We start from the raw sequence: 27,337 nt of genomic DNA, 5'->3' as shown, positions 1-27,337 counted from the left end.
GTGAAGAAAGGCAAAAGTTGGAACCAGATGGAGGTTTCAGCTTAGCTGTGAATTTCACACATCTGCAGTGCATTCCTTTCTGCCAGTAGAGGTGAATATACACAGTTAAATCTCTCTAGACAAGGACTAGACCTGTGCTTCATAAGTTAAAGGAAACTCCACTTGGGAAATTTCAAGTCATGTTAATCAGAATGAATGATTCCATGCTCTCCTTGCATTATAAAGAGCCATTTAGAGAACAACTGTTATATCTTCTTGAGGAATTAGTTTCATTTAAGTTGTTACCTTTATGTCTTTTTAGAAAGTGCAACAGTATACGTTAATAATTCAAGCTACAGACATGGAAGGCAATCCCACATATGGCCTTTCAAACACAGCCACGGCCATCATCACAGTGACAGATGTCAATGACAATCCTCCAGAGTTTACTGCCATGACGGTGAGTACAGCCTGTCACTCACACAACTTTGGGTCTGTAGTTCGTTACTGAGAAGGTTGGTCATGAATAATAAATGTGTTAAATAGAGGTGGAACTTGCTTCACCTAATAGTAGCATGGCTGCTAACTCGGACATTTCTGTCATCAGGGCCTTACACGAGGCATCCAAGTAATTTGTTTCTTCGTAGTCTCCCAGTCCACTGTTAAAGTCGTTAAAATAAGCTGCCTAGAAAACATGTCCTAAAAAGACTGTGCTGTTATAACAAAATGCTTATGAATATTTTCAGGTGCATGAGCTGCATGACTGATTTATGCTACTTTGTCAGCATATAATTATCCATATCTGGAGTAAAATCATTTTGCACAGACAAGTTCTTTCCCCCACCCCACCATAATCACCCAGAGACTCACAAATGGATGCTGATTTTAATATTAATGAAACTGTAAGGTAATTTGGAAAAAAATTGGACTACTGAAAAACGTTACAGTATTTTTAAAGTCAGACATAAATGCTGTGATTACCTGCATTATCAGTCTCCTCATTTAGTGTCGATAATAAAAATTTAATGGGGCAGTAAAATCGGACGGTGTGGTCATCAAGACAAGTTGTCCTTCAGTGGTCCATGCTCCTCCTCTGACTGAGGTTTGTCTTTCTCGCAGTTTTATGGTGAAGTTCCTGAGAACAGGGTAGACGTCATAGTAGCTAATCTAACTGTGACCGATAAGGATCAACCCCATACACCAGCCTGGAATGCAGTGTACAGAATCAGTGGCGGAGATCCTACTGGACGGTTTGCCATCCAGACCGACCCAAACAGCAACGACGGGTTAGTCACCGTGGTCAAAGTAAGTGTTCCTCGGGCCACTGATCTCTCCAACAGCTGCTCAGCAAGGACCAATATATGTCCCCCACTCATTGTTTTGCAATGGAAACTTAGGACGTTTTTCTTTCAGACATCTCCAGATGTGGGTCTGATATATATTTGGGAGGTTATATCTTACTGTTTAATTTATGCTGAGGCTAAGGCCAACATCAGTACTCTCACATCATCACTGATGTGAAGGTTTTTGAATGAGAGTTTTGTGATGAGAGTTTTGTGAGAGTTTTTGAATGAGAGTTTTGAGTGAGAGTTTTGATGATTGTTTTTGAATCAGTTTGGACAGTTTTTACCAATCTGAGGATAGGACTGGCCTGAACAACATTAACTGTCAGTGTAGTTGATATGTTCGTGATATGTCACATTGTGAAGTTTTGATCACCATTGATAGCTATTAAGAATGATGCCTCACACCTGCTATTTTCATGTCTACAGCTATTAAAATATTGGCAGATAGTGAACAAACCAGAAAAGCCATAGAAGTAAAATGTAATGAGTAGGCAAGAAGAAAGCCTGCATTTTAGAAAGCTCTTGCATTTGCATGGCTGTTTTTAAATGCTATTTCCGAGACGTTAAGAAATTGGTTCTTCTGATCTTATGGTCAAAAAAGAACCAAACAAAACAGTTGAATGCTAGAAGCCAAGGGGATGTTCTTCAAGAATAATAAATGCGTAGCTGTAATGGAAAAGCCTGTTGAAGTGAACATCCCTTCCTTTTAGCCACCCAGTAAAGAGATTTACTTCTTTGCCTCCAACCTAAGCGCTCTTGATTTGTAAGTGAACCTAAATGTTGACCTTACATAGAAAGATGTGCTAAAGTGCCAGTTGCCAATAATTATGCAGATGCATGAGTAGAATGGAATGGGAATGGAAACTCTCAGAAGGAACATAGTGATCAAAAGCACCAACTCGAGTCTGCTGTCTGTGTTAGAGTCCCAGCTCTGCTCCTGATATCTGTGTGATCATGGCGAGCTATTTAACCACTGTAAATTCTAGGTTTCTCATGCAGAAAGGGGCTGATAACAGTATGTTAGTCATAGCGTTGTGAGAGATAAATTAGCTTCATACACATTAAAGGACTTTGAACTGTGCATATACCCCTTAGCATAAATGTTACATCAGGGGAAGGTTTCATGTGGGTAGTGAAATCACTCTAAATATTGCAGTCTTAACTTTCTGGCTTTTTTTCTGTCTTGTTTAAAATACTAGAGAAAAGAATGTTGAATTGGGGATTTAGAGAGAAAAAAAGATGTGTTTGAAGATTTTAAAAGGTGGTCTAGGGTAGGAAACTGGTGCAGTTTCTGCTTATAATGAAGCTTTCTCGTGAGCGTCACCTCTTGATCATTCTTAGGCTACCAGTTATGAGCCTAAGAGATCTTAATGCTCTTGTTTTTCCTGTTATTACTGCACAGTAATGCTTATTTGCACCTCCATTAGCAGGTGAACAAGGGAAATTAAGAGTGAATGTCCAGTCTAGTCATTTGACTCCTGGTAACATTTCTAGTGACAGCAGGATTCAGTGAACTTTGGAAGTTAATATTTACATGAAGGGTTATTTGTGCATTGCATTTATCTAGAGTGTTTTTCTTAAATTTGGGGGTTTTACAGACCAATAAAATACCCAGAAATATTCCAGAAGACAGCAGAGTTTTAGTTTGCTAAGAGGAAAAGAAAAATCTCTTCCACCTACCAACAGTATTATTTTTAAAAGGTGTGTTTGTGATTATGTATACATGTTTGTACTGCAAAATGTGTACTTCAAATTATGAAAGGTACTTTTAAATCAAATAAGTTTAGCTTTATTTAAAAATTACATTTTCTGGTTTTTGGTTTGTTTTCTTCAATTCATCATAGACTGATGAAAGCTTTCCTGGGTGAGGAGTGATCTTTGTACTAATGTTTGAGAGTATACATTTAGACCATCATGTTCTCACTTGACTTTATATTATTTAGTATTTTTAGTCAACAATGCTATTCTTAAGAATAATCAAGCTTTTAGATGTACCTAAGTAAATAAATCTGTGCAGTAATCATGTGCACTGTTTTGTGAACATAAATCTTTTAAGTACTCAAGATTTATAATTAGGTTAAATTGGGATAAATATTTTGATAAGTGACCATGGTAATGCATGTTTTCCAGAAACTTGAGAGGAACCTTGTCATGTAGTGAATGAAGAAATAAATTTTTTGGAAATGAAGTTGGTAGAGGAATAAACTACAGAATGCAAGCATTCTTATTTCCTGCAAAAATATGGCTTCCCTTTTATTTTGCAGCCAATCGACTTTGAAACAAATAGGATGTTTGTCCTTACTGTTGCTGCAGAAAATCAAGTGCCATTAGCCAAGGGAATTCAGCACCCACCTCAGTCAACTGCAACCGTGTCTGTTACAGTTATTGACGTAAATGAAAATCCTTATTTTGCCCCCAATCCTAAGATCATTCGCCAAGAAGAAGGGCTTCATGCCGGTACCATGTTGACAACATTCACTGCTCAGGACCCAGATCGATATATGCAGCAAAATATTAGGTATGAAATGCTGTTTGTAGTGTTTTTGTAGCTTACTTATGTTCTATGCTGTGCATAAAATTTATCTAATTCACTATTTGAGTAAGAAATTTTCATTGCAATCAAAACTACTTATTAAAAGATAATTTAAAATTCTTTGAATTTTCTTCTCAGTAAGTCAATGACTATATTAGATATAAATAGATATCTGTATCCATATTAAAATGGATTTACTATTTGAAGAAAAAGCTGTTCTTGTTTCTCTGTATCTGCCATTTTTACTTAAAAAATACTTTAAAATTATTTAGCCTGTGCCTTTATGCCAAACATCACAAAAAGGTTCCACAGGGAACTTTCAGAGGCTTATAACATTTATCTCTCCTGCATGCATCATGAAGGAAAGAAAGCTTATGCCAAAACCAGGATCTAAGAGTTAATTATTTTCATCCCTTACCTGTACACTAGTTATTGGACTTATAAAACCTATCTGTAAAGATTTCCAAACTCAGCAAAATCTAATTTATCCTTCCTGATTAGGGAGTGGATGGTTGCCAGAGCACACCCCATGCGACTGTTCTCCAAAGCTGGTGATTATCATTTTTAAAATGAACTTATATTTCATTAAACTTCTTACAGAACTGCTGCTAAAAGATAACTTTCTATTGTTATCTTTTATTAAATGTTAAATGTTCTCCATTTCTCTATTCACTGAAATCAAGATAACTATTAATAAATAGCCAGTTAATAGATGTATTGAAATCCTACAACTTCTACCTCTCGAAACATAGCATACCTTTTCCAATCCAATTGGTTATCTAATCTTTAAAAGTTAATCCCCACTCCAAATTTTAAAAAGGAATTTAAGCTGATAAATCTGCCAATTCAGACTCAAGACTGTAGGACTTTCTTTGCAAAGGTATAGATCTGAGGCTTGGCCCAGTGTGAAAGATTCAAGTAGGAATGGGATTATGGTGCTCTCTCCAGTGTGGCTTCCTGTTGGCCATGATAAAGTATTAAAATGTTTTAGGAGTATTCTGTGATGCAGTATTCAATTTCCATTATAATTTCTCTTAACTCCTGTACATGGAGGCTACTGCTTATCTAGAAACTATATTCAAGCTATTTTACCTGAACCATTGATATCTGTTGAAGTGGACAAGAACCTAAAATGATACCTTTCCAATCTGCTTTAAGCCCACATTAGGGAGACTGTGCTCCTAGTCTTGTCCCTCAGACACCTGTAGAATGTTTCCTACATGCCTGACCAAACACAACCTTTATGTGCCTCCCAATACCACTGTCACAAAAATACCTTTTCCTGTTAAAGCTGTATTTCCAGCCATCATCTACAGAAATGCAAGTTAATGAGCCAGTTGCATTTGGAACTAAACCTGTAAAATATGCTTTTTTTAAAGATTCATAAAAAGAAATTAAACTTACTTCACTTTCGTTTTGTAGATACACTAAATTATCTGATCCTGCCAATTGGCTAAAAATAGATCCTGTGAATGGACAAATAACTACAATTGCTGTTTTGGACCGAGAATCACCAAATGTGAAAAACAATATATATAATGCTACCTTCCTTGCTTCTGACAATGGTATGTTCGCTGTTTTTTCTTGTATGTTGATGAAAGACAGTAGATCCTCATCATGCATGCAATGAGTTTTCTACAAAACTCAATTGCCTGGAAAAGTGACTTTTATAATTCCAAGGTCCAGCTTTTATTTATCATTTCAGACAGGTGTTCTGGAACATCCTTCACTGTCTTTGCAATGACTGTTCTCGATGCCCATCCACCATTCATGTAGACATACCTTTGTTATCTTATTGTCCTGTCACATGTTGATGCCTTAAGTCCATCCTCAGTGGCCCTAGACACTGGGTTTTTTGAGTGGCTCTTTTTATATGTCTTCTAGTCACTCTGTTTGTTGCCTTTCATATATGCATCTCTATCAGTCTTCCTTTTTATAATTCTCTGCCTCTGTCTGCCATGGGCTAGGAAACTTAATTTTGTGCATAAATTGAGATAAGTGGGTAGTGAGCTTCAGGGTATGGGTTTTAGAATACATATGTAGCACCTTCTTTTTTTCCTTTCTGAGTCTCTGCTGGTTTCTAATTGCTTAAGATTAATAGATAAGGACTTTTTTCAGATATGTAATATAAAGGGGACGTTTGTAAACCTGATGAGGGCATTATTTTACTTTGTTAGCTCTCAGTATGATGTGTGTTTCAGACTTCAAGCTCTGGAGTTCTACAGGACCCCCAGGTGTAGACTCCAGCTTTCCCACTTTGAATCTGTGGGATTGCCATGAGGTTTTAAATATATCTGTTTCCTTTTTTTGTTAAATAGAGATACGTATCAGCACCTAACTCAGTGTTTTAACTAAAATATAATCACTTCTACATATATATGAAGCATTTGAAACAGTGGCTGACACGAACTAACCACTCAACTAAGTATTCCTATTGTGTATTAATAGTTTCAAAACTGAACCACAAATATATTTTAAAATATTTTCAGTATTAAACTATGAATATGAATGTTGGTACTTAATAAAAAATAGCAGGTTTCAATTTGGTGGTTGAAGTTGGTGTTTGCAATTTTCAAATTGTAAAATATTTTGCATTACTAAAATAAGACATATCAATACTTCAAGAATAATGTCAATGAACCTTTCTAAATCTGTATACTAAGATTTAATGAGATTACTATCTGTAGAAAATCTATGTAGTGACCAACCAAAGAAATATTTCTTATCCTTTTTAATATGGGACCTCTTGTTTAAATATTTAGTGTTAGAACTTTGTAGGAATAGCTTTTGCCATTGTACAGCAAAGCATGTCATTAGTACCTGTTTTATGCTTTTTTGCCATAAACCGTGGCTTTCTTCTACAGTGGAACTGAAAGTAATGCATCTTGAATCATTATGTTAAGATCTAAAGAGCCATAAAATTATATGTATGTATGTATGTATGTATATTGGTTGTGAGTTACAACCAGATTTCTCATTCACCAAGAAGGATTTTTTTCTAATTGAAAGGGCTTTTGATAAGAGAGAGAAGTGACCTGTTAAATGTATGTGGCTGTGATGCTTTGCAATTGCACTTTACTTTAAGTCACAAGTCTAGACTTGGAGCCCCAGCTCTGTTCGTTAATGATTAGGCAAGCTCTTATACTCTGTATGCCTTAGTTTCATTATTGATAAATTGTTTCACTACCTACATATTCTATATAGTTGTTATAAAAGTATAGTAATATTAAATGTGATAGTAAATTTCAAAGTCCCTCAAACTGTTGAGTATCATAGTGGTCATGGTGATGCTGGAATATTGTAACAGCCACTATACCCTTCCAGTTCAACTCTCCCTGCTCCTAGAACCATCGTATTCCTCATAGAAGTTGGTAAACATTCCTCCTTATTCCCTCCCCAGGATTGTGTATGTATGTGCACCTTCCTAGTTGCATGACCTTTGGCAGGTTGCTTAAATCTCTGGTCTTCAGTGTACAGCATTATTTATAAAATATTCATAAACATATTATATATTTGTGTGTGTGTGAATATTTATAATATAGCAGAAGCAAATCACCAGACTAAATTATCACACGAAGTGGTGGAGACAACATTTTATTATAGTGGAATGAGAATGGGTTTGAGGTCAGGCCGACCAATCTTTAGTAACAACTCCACCACTTACAAGAGTGTGTGGCCATGAGCAGTTTACAGACTCAGGTTCATCTGTTTAAACCTGTGTCATAGGATTACAACGAAAGAATGTATGTAGAGCAGCCTAATATGATCTCAAGCAGGTAGTTGGTTGGTTAGTAAATACCATTTCTCTTCTGCATGATGTTCCTTCCTGAGTTGAGGTCTGTGGTTCTGTATCACTTGTCTGTAGACTGTTTCATTAAGTCAAAGCTGTGTTAGAGCGTTAAAAGCATTCTTATGTTCTTTCATGCATATGTCTTGGTTCTCCATAAAAAGAGTAGGGTCCACAGGATCACGAGCCCTGTGTTTGCATCTCTAACATTCCTCACAGTGCCTGGGGGAGCATGGTCTATGCAAGCCCTGAATAATGTGCAGGAGGGGCAGGGAAGGTATGGGATTCCATAGCAGGGGCATTCTTCGTCACCTTGCTCAGCTCCTGCAGAGCAGCAGTGGCAGCTCAGGGTCATTCTAGCAGGGAAGCAAGAAGGGGCTTTGTTCTGGAAACGGTCTGCCCAGATGCCATAGCAACTATATTTTTCCAAGGTTGCACAGTTAAAAGGGCAAGAAGGTTAGAAGCTTTGAGAATTTCACCATAATTGAGGCTCATTGGAGAGAACTGTTCAGCATCGTTTGTGATTTTTCTCTCTTTTCAGGAATTCCTCCTATGAGTGGAACAGGAACGCTGCAGATCTATTTACTTGATATTAATGACAATGCCCCTCAAGTGTTACCTCAAGAGGCAGAGACTTGTGAAACTCCAGACCCCAATTCAATTAATATTACAGCACTTGATTATGACATTGATCCAAATGCTGGACCATTTGCTTTTGATCTTCCTTTATCTCCAGTGACTATTAAGAGAAATTGGACCATCACTCGGCTTAATGGTAAGAACAGGTTAATTATTTGAATATATGTGCAGTTGAAAGATTTTGAAGCCTGGCATGAAAAGTTAATTTTTATGTGCTTTGTAATCTTCTCATTATACATATTTTAAAAGCTACTTAAAGTTTAAGTAAGATATTAAAGGCCTTTACAGCCAAAAAAGTATTTAGAATGCAACATAGTTGTAATCCGCTTTATGTGTACTATTAGGTAATAAATACATTCTGAACAATGTTATGTGTTTTTTTATCGCTTTAAGTATTACCTATCAAACTATCTTTTTCCTTTTTCGTATAGGTGATTTTGCTCAGCTTAATTTAAAGATAAAATTTCTTGAAGCTGGTATCTATGAAGTTCCCATCATAATCACAGATTCGGGTAATCCTCCCAAATCAAATATTTCCATCCTGCGCGTGAAGGTTTGCCAGTGTGACTCTAACGGGGACTGCACAGATGTGGACAGGATTGTGGGTGCGGGGCTTGGCACCGGTGCCATCATTGCCATCCTGCTCTGCATCATCATCCTGCTTAGTGAGTACTTTTATTGTCTTTTAGATTTCAGTTCTCTTGGCTTCTAGGATGTTCAGCAAAGTCATGTGTTGTTATTGCCTGGCAAAGTAGTCTAACAACCCTTTGACCTTTCAGCATTTCCTCGCCAATCATATATGGGTCGACCAAGTCCACTTTAGAATGAAAAAACCCCAGAGCATTGTTTCAAGCACTTGAGGTTTGCAACAAGCCACCTCAGCATGCCTCTTCCTTGCCCTCTTACCCTTTCTCATGCTTATTGCTTAGCGAGCTGTAGTAAACGCTTTTCATAGAAAAACATTAAACAATCCCAAGTTCGAGCACTTTTCTTATGATTTGAGTATGAATTTATGGCACGTAGTTGATGATTTAGGAAAATAAGTGTATTGCTTTCCTCACCTTCCTTCATAAAAAGCACAGTCAGCAACGTGCTCCAGTCATGCGAGGATCAAGGTATTTGTTTCTGAAGGGCTGTGTAAAAGAGAGAGATTGTACTTCACATACAGCACGGTTGATAATAGAAATGATTACACAGCTCAATAAATTGTCTGTCTTCAGAGTAAGTGTAGATTAAGGAATTGCTTCTTTTTAAGGTACTTTGCAATCTTTGGTTCAATGGAATGCAAAAAATTAACCACTGGAAAGTACTTTAGGAACCACTTCTAAGCATGCAGGTTAAAAGAATAAATTGCCTGGGCCCGGTGTTTTATTGTGAATAGCAGCAGGACTTAGTTTATTGTGCGATCATGCTATGCACCAATCACTTTCTTGAAAATGTTGGCCATTTCTTTTATGTTTTCTCCATTTACAAGTGTTCTGGTAACTTAGAATTCTTTCCCTTTATTCTAAGCAATTACTATAGAAGTCTAAGCATTTTTTACTTCCTGTATGGAGACTACTTTGGCTATAATTTGAAACCTGCATGCTATACTAATAATCCACTTGCTAGATTTAGCCCTGGAACAATAGCAAATGAGATCATGTTATCTGGCTTTAAAAGAGGATATTTACTTTTATGGCCAATAATAAAAATGTGCTCCAATAGGAGTCATTAAATCTTTTGCTTCAGGATGTAAACTGATACCTCTAGATTTTAGATAGAATTTGTTCCTAGATGTGCACCTAGGGATATGTTTCCATTTCAACTGAAATGTGGCATAGATGCCAATCTTATCAAGAAAGACTTAAGCATGATGGATTATGGCAGTGAAGAAGTAACTGACATTTTGAAGGCAACTGAATTGGTGCTGATTTTAACATCAACTCCCTGGAAAATTTATGGTTCTAGACCTGGCGCAAAGTGTAAAACATGAAAGTCTAATGTTATTTCAGTGTTCAAAGGAATCCCCTAGCTTTCTTAGCTGAAACATGCACCGGCCTCTGAGAGTCAAAACCTCAAGATGTGATTCCTGACTTAGTTCCAATTTACTACCCAGGTCATCTGGGCAAGCTTTGTCCTCCTGGATAAGTGTTTTCTTCTTTCATTTCATTTCGGAGTGTAATGATGACTGACCAACCTAAATAACACAGCAAGTAACAACTTAACTGCTGTTTTGTGTCTCTAGAATTTACAAGGCCCTATTAAGGGCAACTATCCTCTAGCAAGCCAAAGGGAAGATAGAAAAAGTTACTGTCCCCATATGTGGATGGTAAAACTGAGAACAAGCATGATCACCTCTCCAGTGAATTTGCAGAGGGCACCAGGGATGGGACCCCAGGCCTTCATACTCTAAACCCAGTGTTTCAGCCTGCTTTGTCTTGTCTGTCTTAATGTGAGGCCAGAAATAGATAGTAGAGTGAAAGATGCATTTCAAGCCTTCAGCCCAATAAGTATAAATTATTAGTACTGAATACTGTGACTAAATAGGCCAGGCTTTAAAAAATGACAATATTATGTATTTTTACTATTTTTCTACCTAGTCCTTGTGCTGATGTTTGTGGTATGGATGAAACGCCGGGATAAAGAACGCCAGGCCAAACAACTTTTAATTGATCCAGAAGATGATGTAAGAGATAATATTTTAAAATATGACGAAGAAGGTGGAGGAGAAGAAGACCAGGTGAGCAGTGCTTTAAATCTTTAAAAAGAAATTTTATGATCGTATAAATTTAATAGTGGGAAGTGTTAATACATCAGTAAGAAAATGGTATCAGGTTTCCCTCCTGTTATCAGTCATTTGGTGAATTGTTTCGTATGTGTGTTGAATATTTCTCAATTTTTTTTTCAAAGTACCAAATGTCATTGTGTTTATTTTGTAAAAAAAAAAAAAAAAAGTCATTAACATTGTTTCAAAGGCTTTAAACCCAATTCTAGTTATATCTGTGTAATGATAAATATACTTTTCTTTACAGTTTCTCTTCACTGGATATCCAAAATATATTAAAAGCATCTTCTACTTTGGGATCTGGATAATTATATGTATGGTAGAAAAACCACTAAGACTATTTATTCCCCAAGTATTTACCAAGGAAATCCAATATTTCAGGCACTATTTTAATCCCTGAAGATACCTCCATGGGCAGAGTTAACAAATATCTATCCTTAAGAGTCTTACATTCTTGTGAAATATTTGAAGTTAGAGTCAACATCTAGTTCATCTTTGTATTTATAGTGTCTGTCATAGTTCCTGGCTCGAAGTGGTTATTCAATAGATGTCAGAATCCCCTTCTGGCCATTAAATAATGTGAACCTATATCACTATGTGCGTATGGGATTGCATACCTCTCTAAGGATGAGAATGACCATAAATGGAAAACAAAAATCTCCATCTGCTCTGAAGCAACATTTTCAATGTTATCATAGCAAACATCTGTAAGCTCTATACTACGTGTCAGGCATTCTGTTAAGTACATTAGGTGCTGCTCTCTCTTAAATCCTTGAAACTTGTGATACTAGTACTGTGAACATCTCCACTTTTGTGATATAAAACCAAGTTAAGGATGGTTAGATTCTACAAAATCATGCACTTAGGAAGTAATAGATGCAGAGTTTGCATTCAGGTTTCTCTGAATTCACAGCCAAAACTAACTATTCTGATACAGTTTCTCTTGAAATTATATGGACGATATTAATGTAATCCATGAGAAATCACTATGACAGTTAATTCTTAGATACATTTGATAGTCATCTAATTTCTACTGGCTAATGCAAATGTCGGGGATGACAGTCTGACAGAGAACCCAGGATTCTTTGGTTTTGCATCAGTATCAGTAAGTTAAAATGTACTCTCTTAAGTATATGTGCAGATAGTATTGATAAGGCTGCTAATTGAATAAAAGCAAATTTTTGTGAACATATTTTTCCCTTGCTTCACTCCTTTGAGGAAATGATATATCACTTTTCATTTTACAAAAGCGCATTCACATCCATTGTTATATAATTTTTGTGGCAGCCCCTTAGAGTTTTCCATTTTACACTTGAAGAAAGTTGCATGATTTACTTTCAGAGTTTGTAACCCACAGAGCCAGGACTCAAGTCCTCATATTCTGATTCCAGGTTCCATGCTTGGTTTACAGTACCCCAGCTCACTCATTTAGAAGAGATGCATATTTAAAGTATGTTGAAAACTTGACTCATGTGTAAAGCTCTTTTGAATACTGACTAATTAAAGTGGCTCTGTAAATATACCTTAGGGTGTTTTGCTTATAAATGCCTTTGAATATTAAAATTCATGTTTGGCTTACTTCTTTAATTAATCTATCCTTTCACTTTCCTAGGCTATTTTCAAGATCAACAAACATATATTAATCACATTCTCTCATAAATCATCTCCTTCCAGTATTTTATTTTTTGTGTAATTGTGCGTACTTTACAAAGGCATAAACCTAAAACGCAGCTCAATTAGGCTTCAGTAAAAGTAGTAATAACTGTAAGACCACCTGTAGTAACTGGATGCTGCCCAAAATTGGAGGCTCAGAGGCAAGAACCAAGAAAATTCTTGTATAGGGACTGGACCGTGGGGTATGTAATGTCACCTGATCTGAATCTTTCTCTCCTTTCCCCACCAGTCCCTTCAATAAATTGTTTAATATGGCCTTATTGTTATAGTTATATTAGGAAAGACTTATTTTATTTATGGACTTTATCCACTTAGATTGATGCTTGAGATTAAGTGGTAAAACTCACCTATTGTAAGATTTGTTAAAATAATTATCATAAATCTACAACTTCCTCTTTACCTAATCTCTGAAGCTTGTTGGGTTTTGGGGTTTTTTTTTTTGACCCCAGCCAAACTCTTGGACATAAATGTGTTGCTTCATATCTACTTCCCCACGAGTCCAGAGATTTTTCTGGAATTTTGTCTGTATTGTACTCTGGGGCTAATTTTTTTAATTTGGTACCAATCTTCCTTTAGTGTCTTTTTGTAGCCTCTGGATTCTTTGATAGCATATTAGTCTAGATCAAGAGCTTCCGTGATTTCTCCATCTCCACGCAGTTCTCATTCTAGACAGTTGTGACAAAATTATATAATGGGTTTTTTATGCATCTAATTTTTAACCTCATAAAAGAATAAAATATGTGATGTAGGAGTGCCACACCAAGGCTCTTTCTCCTCTATCTCTAAACCGGTTCATGAAATCCATTCACTTATCCTCATTTCCAAGGCCTCTACCTTCACTTACTCCATCCTACAACATATTCCTAAATGGTGTCTTGTCTGTGCTTTAACATCCCAGTCCACCTTTTGGAACTTCTTCCTTAGCATGACAGCTCTTCAGCGCTGCACCCAACCTTGGGTTTACCCCCGATATACTAGGTAAAGGCCCATGAGAAAGAGTCAATGGTGGGTGCAGACTCCCTGAGGATGTGAATTCATCCAGCCTGTTGACTCACGGTGACTTAAGTTTCCTTCAAAGTTTGGGTGATTTATCCTTATGTTTTTTAAAGGCAGAGTTCTGTCTTCTTCCTCTCACTCTTCTTCAGGGATAAAAGCAGCTGTGGGTCTTCTACTAGAAAGGGCTTGTCTGATTCTATATTTTCATTCAGTTAGGCTTTATTCTGTTCTCTGCTATCTTATGGTTTCAAAAAGCTTTGATTGGGAACTTCGCCGGTTTGTTCTTGGCATTAGAGTTTGAATAATGGTCTCATGACTTTATCCCAAACAGAAGCAGATGCTTTCTATAGGGTTAAGAGTGTAACTACCACTCACACCAACAAAGAACATTTCCAGCACCCTGGAAGCTTCCTTTGTACCCACAAACAGGTGGTTTGCCCTCTGTCCAAAGTAACCACTCTTTTTTATTTCTGTCACCATAGATTAGCATCCCCTGTTTTTGACTTTTATGTAAATAGATATCAAACAGTCGGCACTCTGTGCATCTGGCCTCTATTACTCAACATTGTACCTGTGAGATTCGTGTGTAGAAGTAGTTCATTTTTGTCACTGCTGAATAGTATTCTGTTGGAAGAATTAACTACATTTTATGTATATATCCTACTTCACTTGGGCACTTGAGGTTTTCCAGTTGGGTTATTATGAATAAAACTGTTATGAACATTTGCGTGCATATGTTCTGGTGCATTTTCTGGTGTGTGCACAGGAGTTGAATGTCTGAGCCACGGAGTGTGCATATGTGCAGCTCGACTACAGTCCTGTACATTTTCCAAAGTGATCATACAATTGACACCTCCCTTCCCCACTGTGGTACATTAAAGTTCCAATTGCTCCACATCCTCTTCCTCACTTAGCACTTGGATTTTTTTCAGTCCTTTAAAATTTAGGCCACATTGATGATGTATGTCTCATTATTTAATTGGGATATTCCTGCCTACGGTTTTACCCTTTTGATATGTTATTTCATGAAGCTTGTTGAGCCTGTTTGTCTACTTTTCTATTGGGTTGTCTGTCTTTTTCTTACTGACTTGTAGGAGGTCCTTATGGATTATAGATATGTGTTCCTTGTTAGATAAATATATTGTAAATATATTCTCTCATTCTATAGCTTTTTTATTCTCTTAATGGGTCTTTAGGTGAAAAGAAGTTTTTTTATTATTTCTTATGTTGTCCAGTTTATCATTTTTTTCCAGTATGGTTAGTGCTCATGTTTCTATTTAAAAACTTTGAGTAGGGCACAGTGGTTCACACCTATAATCCCAGGACTTTGGGAGGCTAAAGCAGGAGGATGACTTAAGCCTAGGAGTTCAAGACCAGCCTGGGCAACATAGTAAGACCACATCTCTTAAAAAAAAAAAGTGTTAATTAGCCAGGCATGGTAGCTCATACCTGTAGTCCCAGCTACTTGGGAGGCTGAGGTAGGAGGACTGCTTGAGCCTGGGAGGTCGAGGCTGCAGTGAGCTGTGATTATGTCACTGCACTCCAGAGCCTGGGCCACAGAGACCCTGACACAGAAAAATAATAATAATGAGAAAATAAAACATCTACCCCAAGGTAATGAATCCCCCCCCCCAACTACATGTATTATTTTCTTGAAGCTGTATTGTTTTACCTATCATATTAAGTCCATGATTTATCTGTAATTGATTTTTCATTTGGTTAAGACATGGGTCAGGACTTCTTCATGTTCTTTATGAGTATCCAGCACCCTTCGGTAAAAAGATGATGGTTACCACTGCATTGCAGTGCTACATTGCCATAAAGCAGGTGATATGTGTGTGCGGCTTTGTGGGTTAGCTTCCTGCTGTTCTATGCAGTACTACCTGTTCTGTCTGTTCTTGAGTCAATCCCATGTTGTTTTAATTACTGTAGCTTTCTAGTGTCTGGAAACCAATAGGGTAAGTTTTCTGACTATATTCTGCAAAGTTTGTTTGTTTTTAGATTTTTGGTGGATTCTGTTTTTCTTTAAGAAAAATAAACCATTTATCTTATTTTTTAAGTGTATTTACTACAAGTACTCCACTTTCTAAATAGATGTTCTTACTTTAAATCTTAAAATCATGGTCAGTTCCTGAGAAGTTCAGCGGTATGAAATACACTGGGTTCTATTTTCCATAATTTACATGTGGCTGCCTGTTAGAAAATCTGTTTCTTTGTAGTGTGAAGTAAGAATTTTTGGCAATGGAATCTGATTCATAATTTTTATTATTTTTTTGAAGATACTCTCTTTCTACAATAATAGGTCTTGGAAATGGGACTGGTGCCATGCTGCGTTCTGGACAAGTTTTCATCGATCTTTATTATCCATTGCTGTTTTTTTATGGAGCCTGTGTGTTACCTTCAGGTGTGAATGGCGAATGGCTGGTGATGACGAGGTGCTGGTCTGGTCTGCTTCATGTCTTAGCTGGACAGTCTTAAAGAATCATTTTTGCTGTTTCTGACTAGTATTCCATTGTAAACTGAACCGCATGTTGTTTATCGAGCTTTAAAAGTTGAGTAGATCTCAGAGATCAGTTTAAGTATTTGCTGGATGCCAGGTATTGACTGTGTTTACAGCAAGGCAGGTCTGTACCGCAGTCTCCAGAAAATTAGCCTGAAACTGGCTCAGCTAAGATTCCTATTCTTCCTGCCAAAACAAAGTATCCATACCAGCAGCTAACTGAGTACAAAGAAAACAAAGCAAAATAGTCTTTTACAAGGGTAGTTCTTATCTTAACTAAGAGGGGCCTAAGGGGGTAAAATGGGAAAAAGAAAAAAAAAAAAACGACTGCTCCGATATCTTTTTTTCTTACCTTGTGTATAACAGAGATTTATTAGAGTTTGTGGATCTTCTGCTGTGGCTTAGATTGTCAGGAGACTAGGTTGGGTCCATATTTGAAACTAGCATTAGATGTGTTCTGTTGAGAGTGTTATCTCCACACAGGGCTGTTAGCAGTTGAACAGACACTTTTAGTATCATATCCAGTCTCTTTTCAGAGAGTGAAGTTCTTTCTTTATCTGTTTCACTGCTATAATCAGCAGGGCTTTTTTGCTGGTTAGTAAGGCATGTTTAATTACCCTCATTAGTAAATGTCCTTCAGTGCCCTTTTGGCCAATGGGGTTGGTTGCAGATACTGTATCGCTTTCAATGATCTTTGTATCAAGTTCCTTCCGTATCAGCATCACTAATAAAATCAGGGTGAATGTACAATATAGCCGATATCTCACTTTCCCTGGGACCATCCCCTTTCAGCCCCAGGACAGGAAAGAGAAACTGTTAGCCTTCTGCTTTTTAAGGCTTAGACTTAATTACAAACATTTATCAAGTGTGTATAAATGGTGCTCAGTCACTGGTGCTCACTTTAAACCTCTCCCTACATCACCTGACACAACGCAGTTTCATTCTCTATACTAATAGCAAAAGCTGTTATTTGGTGTACCCTGTGTTAGGCACTGTACTAAGTACATTATTTCGTTATTGAAATATACATTAGTTCATTTGTCCTTCACAATAGTCCAGTAAAATGGGCGTATATTATTAGAAAGTAGCGAAGTGAAGATTAAATCTTTGTCTGCCTCAGTGCAAAGAAAATGGTGTTTATCATATCTTATACCATCCTTGACAAAGCTCATGTTCAACCAGGCAACTAAAATACTGCCTTTTGGAATGCCATGCGAATTTGTCAGAAGGCTGTCCCGTCCTTGAAGCAGAACTGGAACATCCAGCAGCTTCCTGTGCTTTCAGAATTTGACTTGAAACATTAACCATTCCCGAGGCCTTGGGCTGCTGTGGGAACTCATAATCTATGAAAAGAGGTGCTGCTATTCATCTTGGCTGGGGTCACAAATGATAGTTAATAGAAACTAGAACCCTTCAGACCATGAGTTCTGGTTCAAGGAGCAATGCCAGCCTCAAGGTGATAAAGGCAGGAGGCAGAGAAACTCTAGGCAGACAGGGATGGGTCCTTGTCAAAGCCCCACCTTAAAGCTGAAATGCCTGGAAGCTATGGCCCAAAGTGAGAACTTCTGTCCCTGTTTGCCTGCTCTCTCACGATTGGTTCCTTCTGAATAATGTCTTTTTACCAATCAAATGTTACCTTTTCCAAAACTACCTATGGCCTGCCCTGCCCCCCATTCTGTCCTTATAAGGACCCCAGACTCAGCCAGTAGAAGAGAGAAGTAGCTGGATGTCAGAGAGGGCATTTAATTGCAGAGGAGAGGGGCAGAGAGGTGACTTGACTTCAGGGGAGAGCAACCTGCCCTTCCCATCCCCTTTCCAGCTCCCCTCTCTGCTGAGAGCTGCTTTCATCGCTCAATAAAATTCTCCACATTCACCATCCTTCAGTTTGTCCACATGACCTCATTCTTCTTGGGTACCAGACAAGAATTCAAGACCCACCAAGTGTGGGTACCCAAAAGGCTGTCAAACGGACCCTTTGCCCACACTGGCAGGGGGCAGCCACCCCATGCGACAAGGCAAATGGCCCACTGAGCTGATAACACACTGCTGTCTGCGGACAGCAGAGCTAAGAGAGCATTGTAACACGCCCTCTGGGGCCTTGGGGTGGCAGGCACCCCACCTAGACGCCACCAGAGGGCCTGCACAGAGTTTGCCCCTGCCAGTGCCAAAGTGGCCGGCTGGTTCCCACGCTCACTCACCTGTGCGCTCCCTCCCACAAGGAATTGGCTCAGCAGGCTGAGTAAATGGGGCACCCCTGTCACCAGTCCCACAAAGAGGTCAAGAAAATGTCCTGCATCAAAGGGATGAGGACTTTTCTGTCAGGCAGAGTTAACTCGTGAGAGACTGAAGCTGATGCTGGGCAAAGGAGGTTGTGACAGTAAGGCTGCGTGGCTGTGGAAAGATTCCACATCAGTTTTCTCTTGATCACTCTTGGGTTCTTGGCCCTTGCGATCCACCATGTCTCAGATCTTTCTTCTCATACTCAAGTCTGTTGCTGACTGGAGCATGACAATTGGCTCTGTTTTCTTCTCAGTCTTTCCAGATACGGCCCAGCACCTCTTAGGCTCAGAGAACACTATATAGGTTTCCCATTCCAGGACTGAGAACACTCTGCCTGAATTCTGAAATGTGTTTTTTTAAGTTTTAAAGACTGATCGGCACCTGGTTCATTGGGGTGGTTTTTTGTTTCTTGTTTTTTGTTTGATCTGAGATGGTTCTGAAATCGCAAAGAAAGTAGTTCAGTCCGTTTAGGCTGCTATAACAAAATTTCATAAACTGTGTAGCTTATAAACAAGACAAATTTATTTCTTACAGTTCTAGATCCTGGGAAGTCCAAGATCAAGGCACCAGAAGATCAGTGTCTGGTGAGAGCTTACTCTGTGCTTTATATAAGGTGCCTTTCTTGCTGTGTCCTCATACAATGAAAGGAGCAAACAGCCTCCCTTGATATTCTTTATAACGGCACTAATCCCACTCATGAAGTGTCCACCCTCCTGACCTAATCACTTCGTAAAGGCCCCAGTTCTTAATACTATTGTATTGGGAATTCAGGTTCAGCATGTGAATTTAGTGGGGGACGCAGATATTCAGAGCATAGCAATACCTCATACCAACCACTATGTTTTGGGGGACATGTCTGGAAGATGGATTCTATATCACTTTAAAGTAGCATTTTATAAACTGAGAATCTGTTCACACATAGTCCATGACTATGTTTTCTTTAGCTTGCAGAATTAAAAATGGAAAATATTCACATAAAATTCTCGTTTCCTAATCCTTTCAAAAAGCGGAAAGATCTGGAAACATGGCCTGCATTCTGACATGACAATTGTTGGGAACTAAACAGAGATTTTCCCTCTTTAAGCAGGACAAGCATGTTCCAGTATTTTTTTTCTTTGTACCAGACCAGCTTTATTGATATCTGTTATCAGCCCATTCTTCATAGATACTTATTTTGCAGACCCTGATTGAATTATACAATAATAAGTAAGTCTTAGATTAACAAAAACAGGTTTATACAAAGAGGAGGTGATTTTCTAAGACAGTTTTATATTGCTTAAATAAGAGAGACAGAGAGAGAGAAATAGCCACACAAATATATTTAGCCAAAGGTATTAGTTAAAATAGGCTAGCTGCTGTAACAGACTCTAAAATTTCAGTGACCTAAGTCTAGTTGAAAATGTATTTATTGGTTTCTTAACATTAACTGGGTTTCAGGTCGTGGGCATTTGGGATGCAGAAAGGAGGTCTGCTCCTCTCCACACAGTCATTCAGGGACCTAAGTGCCAAAGGCTCTCTCATCTTTCACATGTGACTTCTAGGATTACCCTAGGCTTAAATCCATGCAATCACTACATGAAAACAGGGCACGGAGGATGGTTTTTGGGAGATTTTTATGGGCCAGGCCTAGAAGTGGCACACATCCCTTCCACTCCTAATTCCCTGAGAAATAACCTTCAGTGTGTCTGGAAAGAAAAATAAATGGTTTAAGTGATCAGCTGGAAGTCTTAACACACCCAGGTTAGGTACTTGAATTTAAGGAATGTTTTTGGAGATTGTATGAGAACCCTTTTTACCCCACCCACAATGGGTTGCACTGTTCTGACCAATCCAGGTATGTCACAGGGAAATAGGTCCCTTGGCACAGAGGAGATACAGTAGGCACAGCTCATGAAATACAACACTGTATAGGCATGAGAAACGGAATGTAAGGTTCACCAAAAACAAGGGAAGGAAGCTTTCCTTTATCTGAAGAAAGCTTCTAGTACTTTCTGTGATACTAAAGTCTTCTTGATCAGGATCCAGCACTGGCACATGTAAGAAATCACATACAATTTCATGATAAAGGGAATTATAATAGGAGTGCCTCTTAGTGGCCTAGGTTTTCAGAACCCAGAAGACCTAGATATAATTGCCATGAGTGTCCACTGACTTTTTCAATGAAGTTGATTTTTTTACGTGAGTTGTGGAAATTAGTTTCAATATTGATGTAGATGAGATCCCTAGAGTCTTGGTGACACAGAAAGCACATTCCGCCAAGTCCAAGTGCCTGAGATGGGGTAAGAACCCACAGTTCCTATGACCTGGGGTTTGGCTTTTAGGATTGCGAACTTCAAGGGTTGACGATTCAGTTTCTTTTCTCATTACCCCTCCACTTTGCATTTTGAACTGCCTATACTTGCACACCTGTACCACACTCTCACACTTTTTTAACATAGTCAATTTCTTCACCTAATTCTGTTTAGCCATCAAGATTCATCTCAAGACATCTTGTCTTAGAGTCTCAGGCTGAATCAAGTTTCTCTGCTCTGTGCCCCCACAGCATTCCCTGTCTACCTGTATTTTGAGCTTTTATGTCCACTCTTGGTCCTGACCTTAAGCTCTGTAAGGCAAGGACTTGTCATACTTATTTTTTATTTCAGTATCTAGGACAGTATCTAGGACAGTTGGCACCTGGCAACACTCATAGAATGTTAGTTGAACTGCTGTGGGCCCTCTTCCTGAATTTCTAACTTAGTTTGCAACTCTTATCTGTGGCTTAATTGAACCAGTATACTCCCGATAACTTCACTGTCATCCTTAGAGATCTCTGATGTCTTCAGGAAATAATGATAGCATTCATAAATGCTAGCATTGTTGCATATTTGTTCTGTGTCAGGCATTGTGCTACTCTCTTAGTTTGCATGTCCTTTATAATGTTCCTGATGACTCCATGAAGCGGACACTGCTATTAGTCCGGTTTTCAAACCTAGGTCTGTGTGACTCGAGAGTTCAAGCTCTCATGCACTGTGATAGAGGTCGTATGATAGATATTTTATTTAGTCTCACTGGTCTGTAGCAAGCAGGAGGTATTACTGGCTTGGACCAGTATGGCTAGGCTCATAGCCACAGCTTATTAGATGACCACTGGTAATATGACTTTAGAAGACATAAGGGTAATCAACTGATTAAGCTTGCAGAATTGGGCCCATTTTGACATTAACAAAGTTAAAATCTGGAGAAGCAATCTAAGCAGCCAAGTTATTAAAAAAAAATCTGAGTATACAGTCTGGAGCTAAATCTAAAGTCCAGGCAGGATGCCTAGACAGAAGGATGGGGCACAGGTACAAGAAAGCCACTTGAGAACAAACCAGCCACTTTTCTGAGTCAAGAAATCTCTTCTTGAGCCAGGGGATCTCTGTGGACTTCTGCCAGTCTCAGGAACCAGACCTAATGTGGGCAATCAAGCCCAACTATTGGACTTTAAGTGGAGAATGAAGCTGTATAATCTAACTGTGGTATATTTGATTGCTTGAAATAATTGCTTTATAAATTTATTCTGCCTTATAAGCAAACTTAACAGATGGCTGAATCTGGACATAACTGTGGAGACCACTTTTCAACACTTTTATTGTTGGCTAAAGCATGCTTTGTTAATGATATTCCCAAGTTATTCATTCATTTTTACCAACCTGCAAACACTGTTATATATTAGTTATTGAGAGATTCTGATTTCACAAAAGGAAAGTTTCACTATTGATTGGGTTAGCACATTGTCATTCCCTTTCTGCATGCTATTCTCGAAACACTCGTGGCCAGGGTACACATTAGTAGGCTGTAAAAGCATGTATTCTGAACTGGTCAGTGCCCATCCCCTCCCAGTTATTAAATACTTTCACTGCGCATATGATTTGCATATGACTTTTCCTTCGTCATTCCTGTCACTTCATGCAAGTGACACAGTATTTTAGATAGTCATTTTAATATTTATTCTTCCTGGCTGATTACAAATTTTCTATATTTCGTTTTAGGGAAATGGAAAGTTATTGATATTCTACTAATAACAATGATAAAGATTTGAATACCAAGTATGTATTAGTACTATGCAAAAAAAAAAAAGAGAGCTAACATGCAAAAATGCTACAGGCCAGTGTTCTAGCAACTACCAAATCCACCAGCTACCTATTTGTTTTGTTGTTGTTGTCATTGTTGTTGTTGTTTTTTGAGATGGAGTCTCGCTCTGTCACCCAGGCTGGAGTGCAGTGGTGCGATCGTGGCTCACTGCAACCTCTGCCTCCCAGGTTCAAGCAATTCTCCTGCCTCAGCCTCTTGAGTAGCTGGGATTACAGGTGTGTGCCACGACGCCCAGCTAATTTTTGTATATTTAGTAGAGATGGGGTTTCACCACGTTGGTCAGGCTGGTCTCGAACTCCTGACCTCATGATCCATCCTCCTCGGCCTCCCAAAGTGCTGGGATTACAGGCGTAAGCCACCGCACCCAGCCTACACATAGACTTCTGCCTCAGCCTCCCATCTATTTTTATAAATAAAGTTTTACTGGAGCATGGCCATGCACCATGCCCATTGATGCCCATTTGTTATTATCTATGACTACTTTTATGCTGCAGCAACAGCAGAGTTGAAACATTGTGACATGGACTATCTGGCCCCAAAATCCAAACATATTAATATTTACTATCTAGACCCTACAGGAAAAGATTGTTGAACATTGTTATAGACGTATTTAATCAATGGAATTCTCATTGGCTTTTTTGTCTAAAAGTTGAATACTATTAAGGTTAGCATGGGAAGTTTATGTAATCTGCTAAAGGTCACACAGTTAAAATATGATGGAGCCAGGATTTCAATCAAGGATTTTAAAAAATCAAATACTTGGCTCCCTTTGCAATATTTACTTTATGTGTACATTTATCCTAAAACAAAGAATATTCTTTAGGACATCTCAAAACGATGTGTCATTAACTAGGGAAGGATTTTGATGCTCTGCCACCATATTCTCAACCAAATTACCTATTTTTATGTTTTCTCTGAGATGAATTAATAGGTCATGCTGAGATAGAGTGGCTTTGATCTTTATCCAAGTGGTCACATTTTTTGTTTTTTGCAAGAAGAAATTGGAACTCGAGGTGAAAACATGGAACCCAACATGCATTTAGATGGCTATACTTTTGTCTCCCAAGACAGACAGTGGCTTGGAAGGGTTAAGAAATGTGTTTCTCTTTATAGCAATGTAACTGGATTGCATCAAAACAATGGGAAATTATTTCATATTTCAAGTGCTCCATCTTTCTGAAGCCCTGTTCCTCTGCATATCTGCATCCTCGTTTCTTCCAGCAGTACTTCCTTCATAGCTTACACCTTCACTTTCCGTATTTTTTGTAACTTTAGATATTTTCATTATTTTAATTTTTTTATTATTATTTTGTTGAGACGGAGTTTCACTGTTGTTGCCCAGGCTGGAGTGCAATGGCGCGATCTTGGCTCACTGCAACCTCTGCCTCTCAGGTTCTATTGATTCTCCTGCCTCAGCCTCCTGAGTAGCTGGGACTACAGGCACTAATTTTTGTACTTTTAGTAGAGACAGGGTTGCACCATGTTGGCCAGGCTGGTCTCCAATTCTTGACCTCAAGTGATCCACCCGCCTCGGCCTCCCAAAGAGCTGGGATTACAGGCGTGAGCCGCCGCACCCAGCCAAGCTGAGCCGCCGTTCCTGGCCAAACTTTCATTATTTTAAAATATGTCCTTTTAAAAGACATTAGAGTAAAGGCTCTGTGATGTTAGTAACCGAGTCTGTTTCCCAAGAGAGACTCCTCTTATGAAAGAATTTGTGGAATCAAGTCTAATTGAAGTGTGTATATGCCACATTTTCCTAAAAGAATGAGCCATAATTTTACAACAGGAAATAAGTTGTGATAGGATTTCAACAGTCACAGTTTCTAAAATAGAAGTGTAATTTTACATCAAAGAGTGAACCTATAGCTCATTCATAATTCTGAAAACAGGTAGCATTTTAAAGGAAACTGACATGTCAGCATTAACAGTAAGCCACAGGGGCAGAAACAATGACTGTTCCCTTTTAGTGGGGACTCAGTCCTCTCCCTTGTGGGAAGTAGAAAACTGGCTACCAGTAAGATTAAAATGTATATGAAGAGAGAGAACAGAGATCCTTCATCTGTATACTGAAAGTCCCCAAGTTATTTTATTTGTATTAGGTTTATGGTTCAATCCAGAAAAAGCTTTTAGCAAATCTTTTATTGGGGGGGGCTTTGATAATCCATAGAATCTACTTAGTTTTCCACATCATTTCGCCTGTGAAGATAGTTACCGTCATAACGATATTTCACTGGGGAAGAAAATCAGGTCGTAATGTAATTTACATAAAGCTGGCACGGGTATATTTGACTTACTTGTCAGCAGTTGTATGGTAATATGTTGACACCGTATCACTATTTTATTCAATTATTTTAATGCCAGGAGCTATAGATGGTGAGATAGTAGTGTTCTTCTCTCCCACCTTCCATTTCTTTTTGTGTCTGAAGTGTCTTGCCTGTGCCACGGTCAGCTTTTTTCCAGATATTTTTTTTCCTTCAGAATTTTGTTCATTTACTTCCATGTGAGTATTTTAATTTCTCTCAGTCACTCAGTCTTGAAACATTTTTAATGTTTACCTTATCTATATGGGAATTTTAAAGTCATTTGCCTTTGCAACTATAAAAGGAAAATGTTCCACTTGAACCAGCCCATGCCTAAGAGATAGCAAAACTGTTGTGTTTCATCACTGGTTCTAACCAGCGGAGGCTAATAAAGTCCCGTGAAGTTTGAGTGTCCACCCCTCTCCTCCATGTGTCAGACTCTTATTTGACCTAAGTGAGGATTTCTTCCTGCCTAAACAACAGTTAGTCTTATTTTAACCAACTGTGCACAGACCGAAGAACTCATTTGTTCTATGCAGAGTGCTAGTGCCCAGTGACTGACTAGTGGAACCATCTTGAACTCCCCCCTCCAGCACTTCAAACCCCAGATGTTTTCCCCCTCAGTAAACTCTTTGGTGCATTTCTTCACTGGCAAGTGACAAAAAGATGCAGTTTTTTGATTTTTTATTTTGCTTGCCCTGGTGGGCTCTGTGTTATCTTTTGACATGCTTAAGTGAGTCTGTGACCTTGGTCAAATCATTAACCTCCCTGAGCTGTGGTAATCAATAGAGTGAGAACAATAACACCCACTTAGAAGGGTTTTTGTTTATATTAATGCAATACCACATGAGAAAGCACCTAATGTAATTCTTGACAGATGATGAGCACCAGATAAAGGTTGCTTGCTTGCTTTCTTGCTCTCAGACCTGAAAATGGCATCTGGCACCCAGTAGGCATTCCATAAATACTGGTGGAATGGTAAATGAGTGAGTGTTTGCATTACTCCCTGAAATGGGTTGACTATATAATTCTGTAGATTCTATATGCAATGTAGTTTTTGGAAATATTTGCCTGGGATTCCAGAATTTCAATTTATACTGATGCAACATTTTATTTTATTGTAGCATAACCAAATGCTCTGAGTTAAACTCGTTGTATCATTTTCCAAACTAATTATAAATCATTGCAAGTCATGCTAACTTCTTACTAACTCCCCCAGAACTATATTGCCCTTAAGACATTTTAAATCATAGACCAAAAAAAATTTTAAGTTACTTGCAGTGTTAATATTCTCAAAACCCAAATTCCCCGCCTACTTTTAATGATGATTGCCGATTAACACATATTCCAAACATTAAAATGAAGTAAAAAAGAGATTTTCCTTGGTCCTTGTTTGAAAATTGAATTTCTTTGGGAAGTTAACATTGTAAAGGTTAGCAATCATAAGAGAATTTTCAGACTCACACTTTGAGTTTTAGGAGCCAAATAAAGATGTCTTTTTGGATTGTTTATAATCTTCAGGAGTAAGGCCATGAACCCAATGACGTTGAGAAGATTTTTGGTCTTTGTAATTCTCTTTATAATTCTCATCCTACATGTTGTCATTTGTGTGTGTATGTACATCATTATGGGATTGTAAAGATGTATAATTAGGGAGCATTTTTTATCAAAAGGTCTAAAATTAGACGCTCAGGTCAGGACTTTTGCCATACAACACAGATAGACGTCAGCAGAAGAGCCCACCCTGTGACCGGAGGATACTTCCACACGCTGCCTGCCATCATCAGATTTTTATGTCCCATATTTGCAGTAGGTAAGGAGAAGCCATCACAGAGACACTCTAAGCCGTGTATTTTAACCTTGTGTCTAACTTCCTGTACACCGGTGATTTTCTGCCTCTTTTTGGACGCCATCACTATGGAGGATCATTATGGGGTGATTCACCATGGCAATGATTCTCAGCAATGGGACCAGGAGATCTTTCTCTCCCTTCTCATCATAAATTATTACTATAGTGTATAATGTGATCCAAGTCACATTTCTTGAATTAGCTGCTCCTTTGATATCTGGCATAAGTATCATCACTGAGGTTATATTCAACACTTTTTTTTTAGTGGGAACTTTCTATGAGCCTGACACATTGATGGTCCAAAGGTCTGAGCAAGACCACCGAAGTTTTAAGACTCTTCCTGCTCTCTGGTTCTTAAGATAGTAGGAAAAAGCTATCAAAAGAAAGATAAAGAACTGTAAATTATTTGCTATTATTATGTAAGTATGTTATATACACATTCATGAATGAAGCAGGTTAGGAGGCTATCCTTTCCTTGTCCAGAGGGGACAACTGCTCTCAGCTGTAGCAAATTGTTGTCAGAATGTAAGATCTCTTTTGCCAGATCTTGTTATTCTCAGGTGAGGTACCCCTG

General features: G+C 38.3%; 1 protein-coding gene across 1 annotated transcript in view; it reads left to right on the top strand.

Moving 5' to 3' along the window:
* Positions 1 to 27,337, top strand: part of CDH2 (cadherin 2) — a 227,875-nt gene that overhangs the window by 184,991 nt on the left and 15,547 nt on the right. The window contains exons 8-14 of the mRNA XM_054460840.2: positions 302 to 439; positions 1,099 to 1,284; positions 3,590 to 3,843; positions 5,281 to 5,423; positions 8,187 to 8,420; positions 8,716 to 8,949; positions 10,867 to 11,006. Coding sequence (XP_054316815.1) covers positions 302 to 439; positions 1,099 to 1,284; positions 3,590 to 3,843; positions 5,281 to 5,423; positions 8,187 to 8,420; positions 8,716 to 8,949; positions 10,867 to 11,006 — 1,329 coding nt within the window. The remainder of the gene's footprint in view (positions 1 to 301; positions 440 to 1,098; positions 1,285 to 3,589; positions 3,844 to 5,280; positions 5,424 to 8,186; positions 8,421 to 8,715; positions 8,950 to 10,866; positions 11,007 to 27,337) is intronic.

The sequence above is a fragment of the Pongo pygmaeus genome, chromosome 17, assembly GCF_028885625.2.
Source record: "Pongo pygmaeus isolate AG05252 chromosome 17, NHGRI_mPonPyg2-v2.0_pri, whole genome shotgun sequence".
Classification (NCBI taxonomy): domain Eukaryota; kingdom Metazoa; phylum Chordata; class Mammalia; order Primates; family Hominidae; genus Pongo; species Pongo pygmaeus.
Note: the sequence above shows the minus strand (reverse complement) of the source record. Positions and strands in the feature narration are given on the sequence as shown.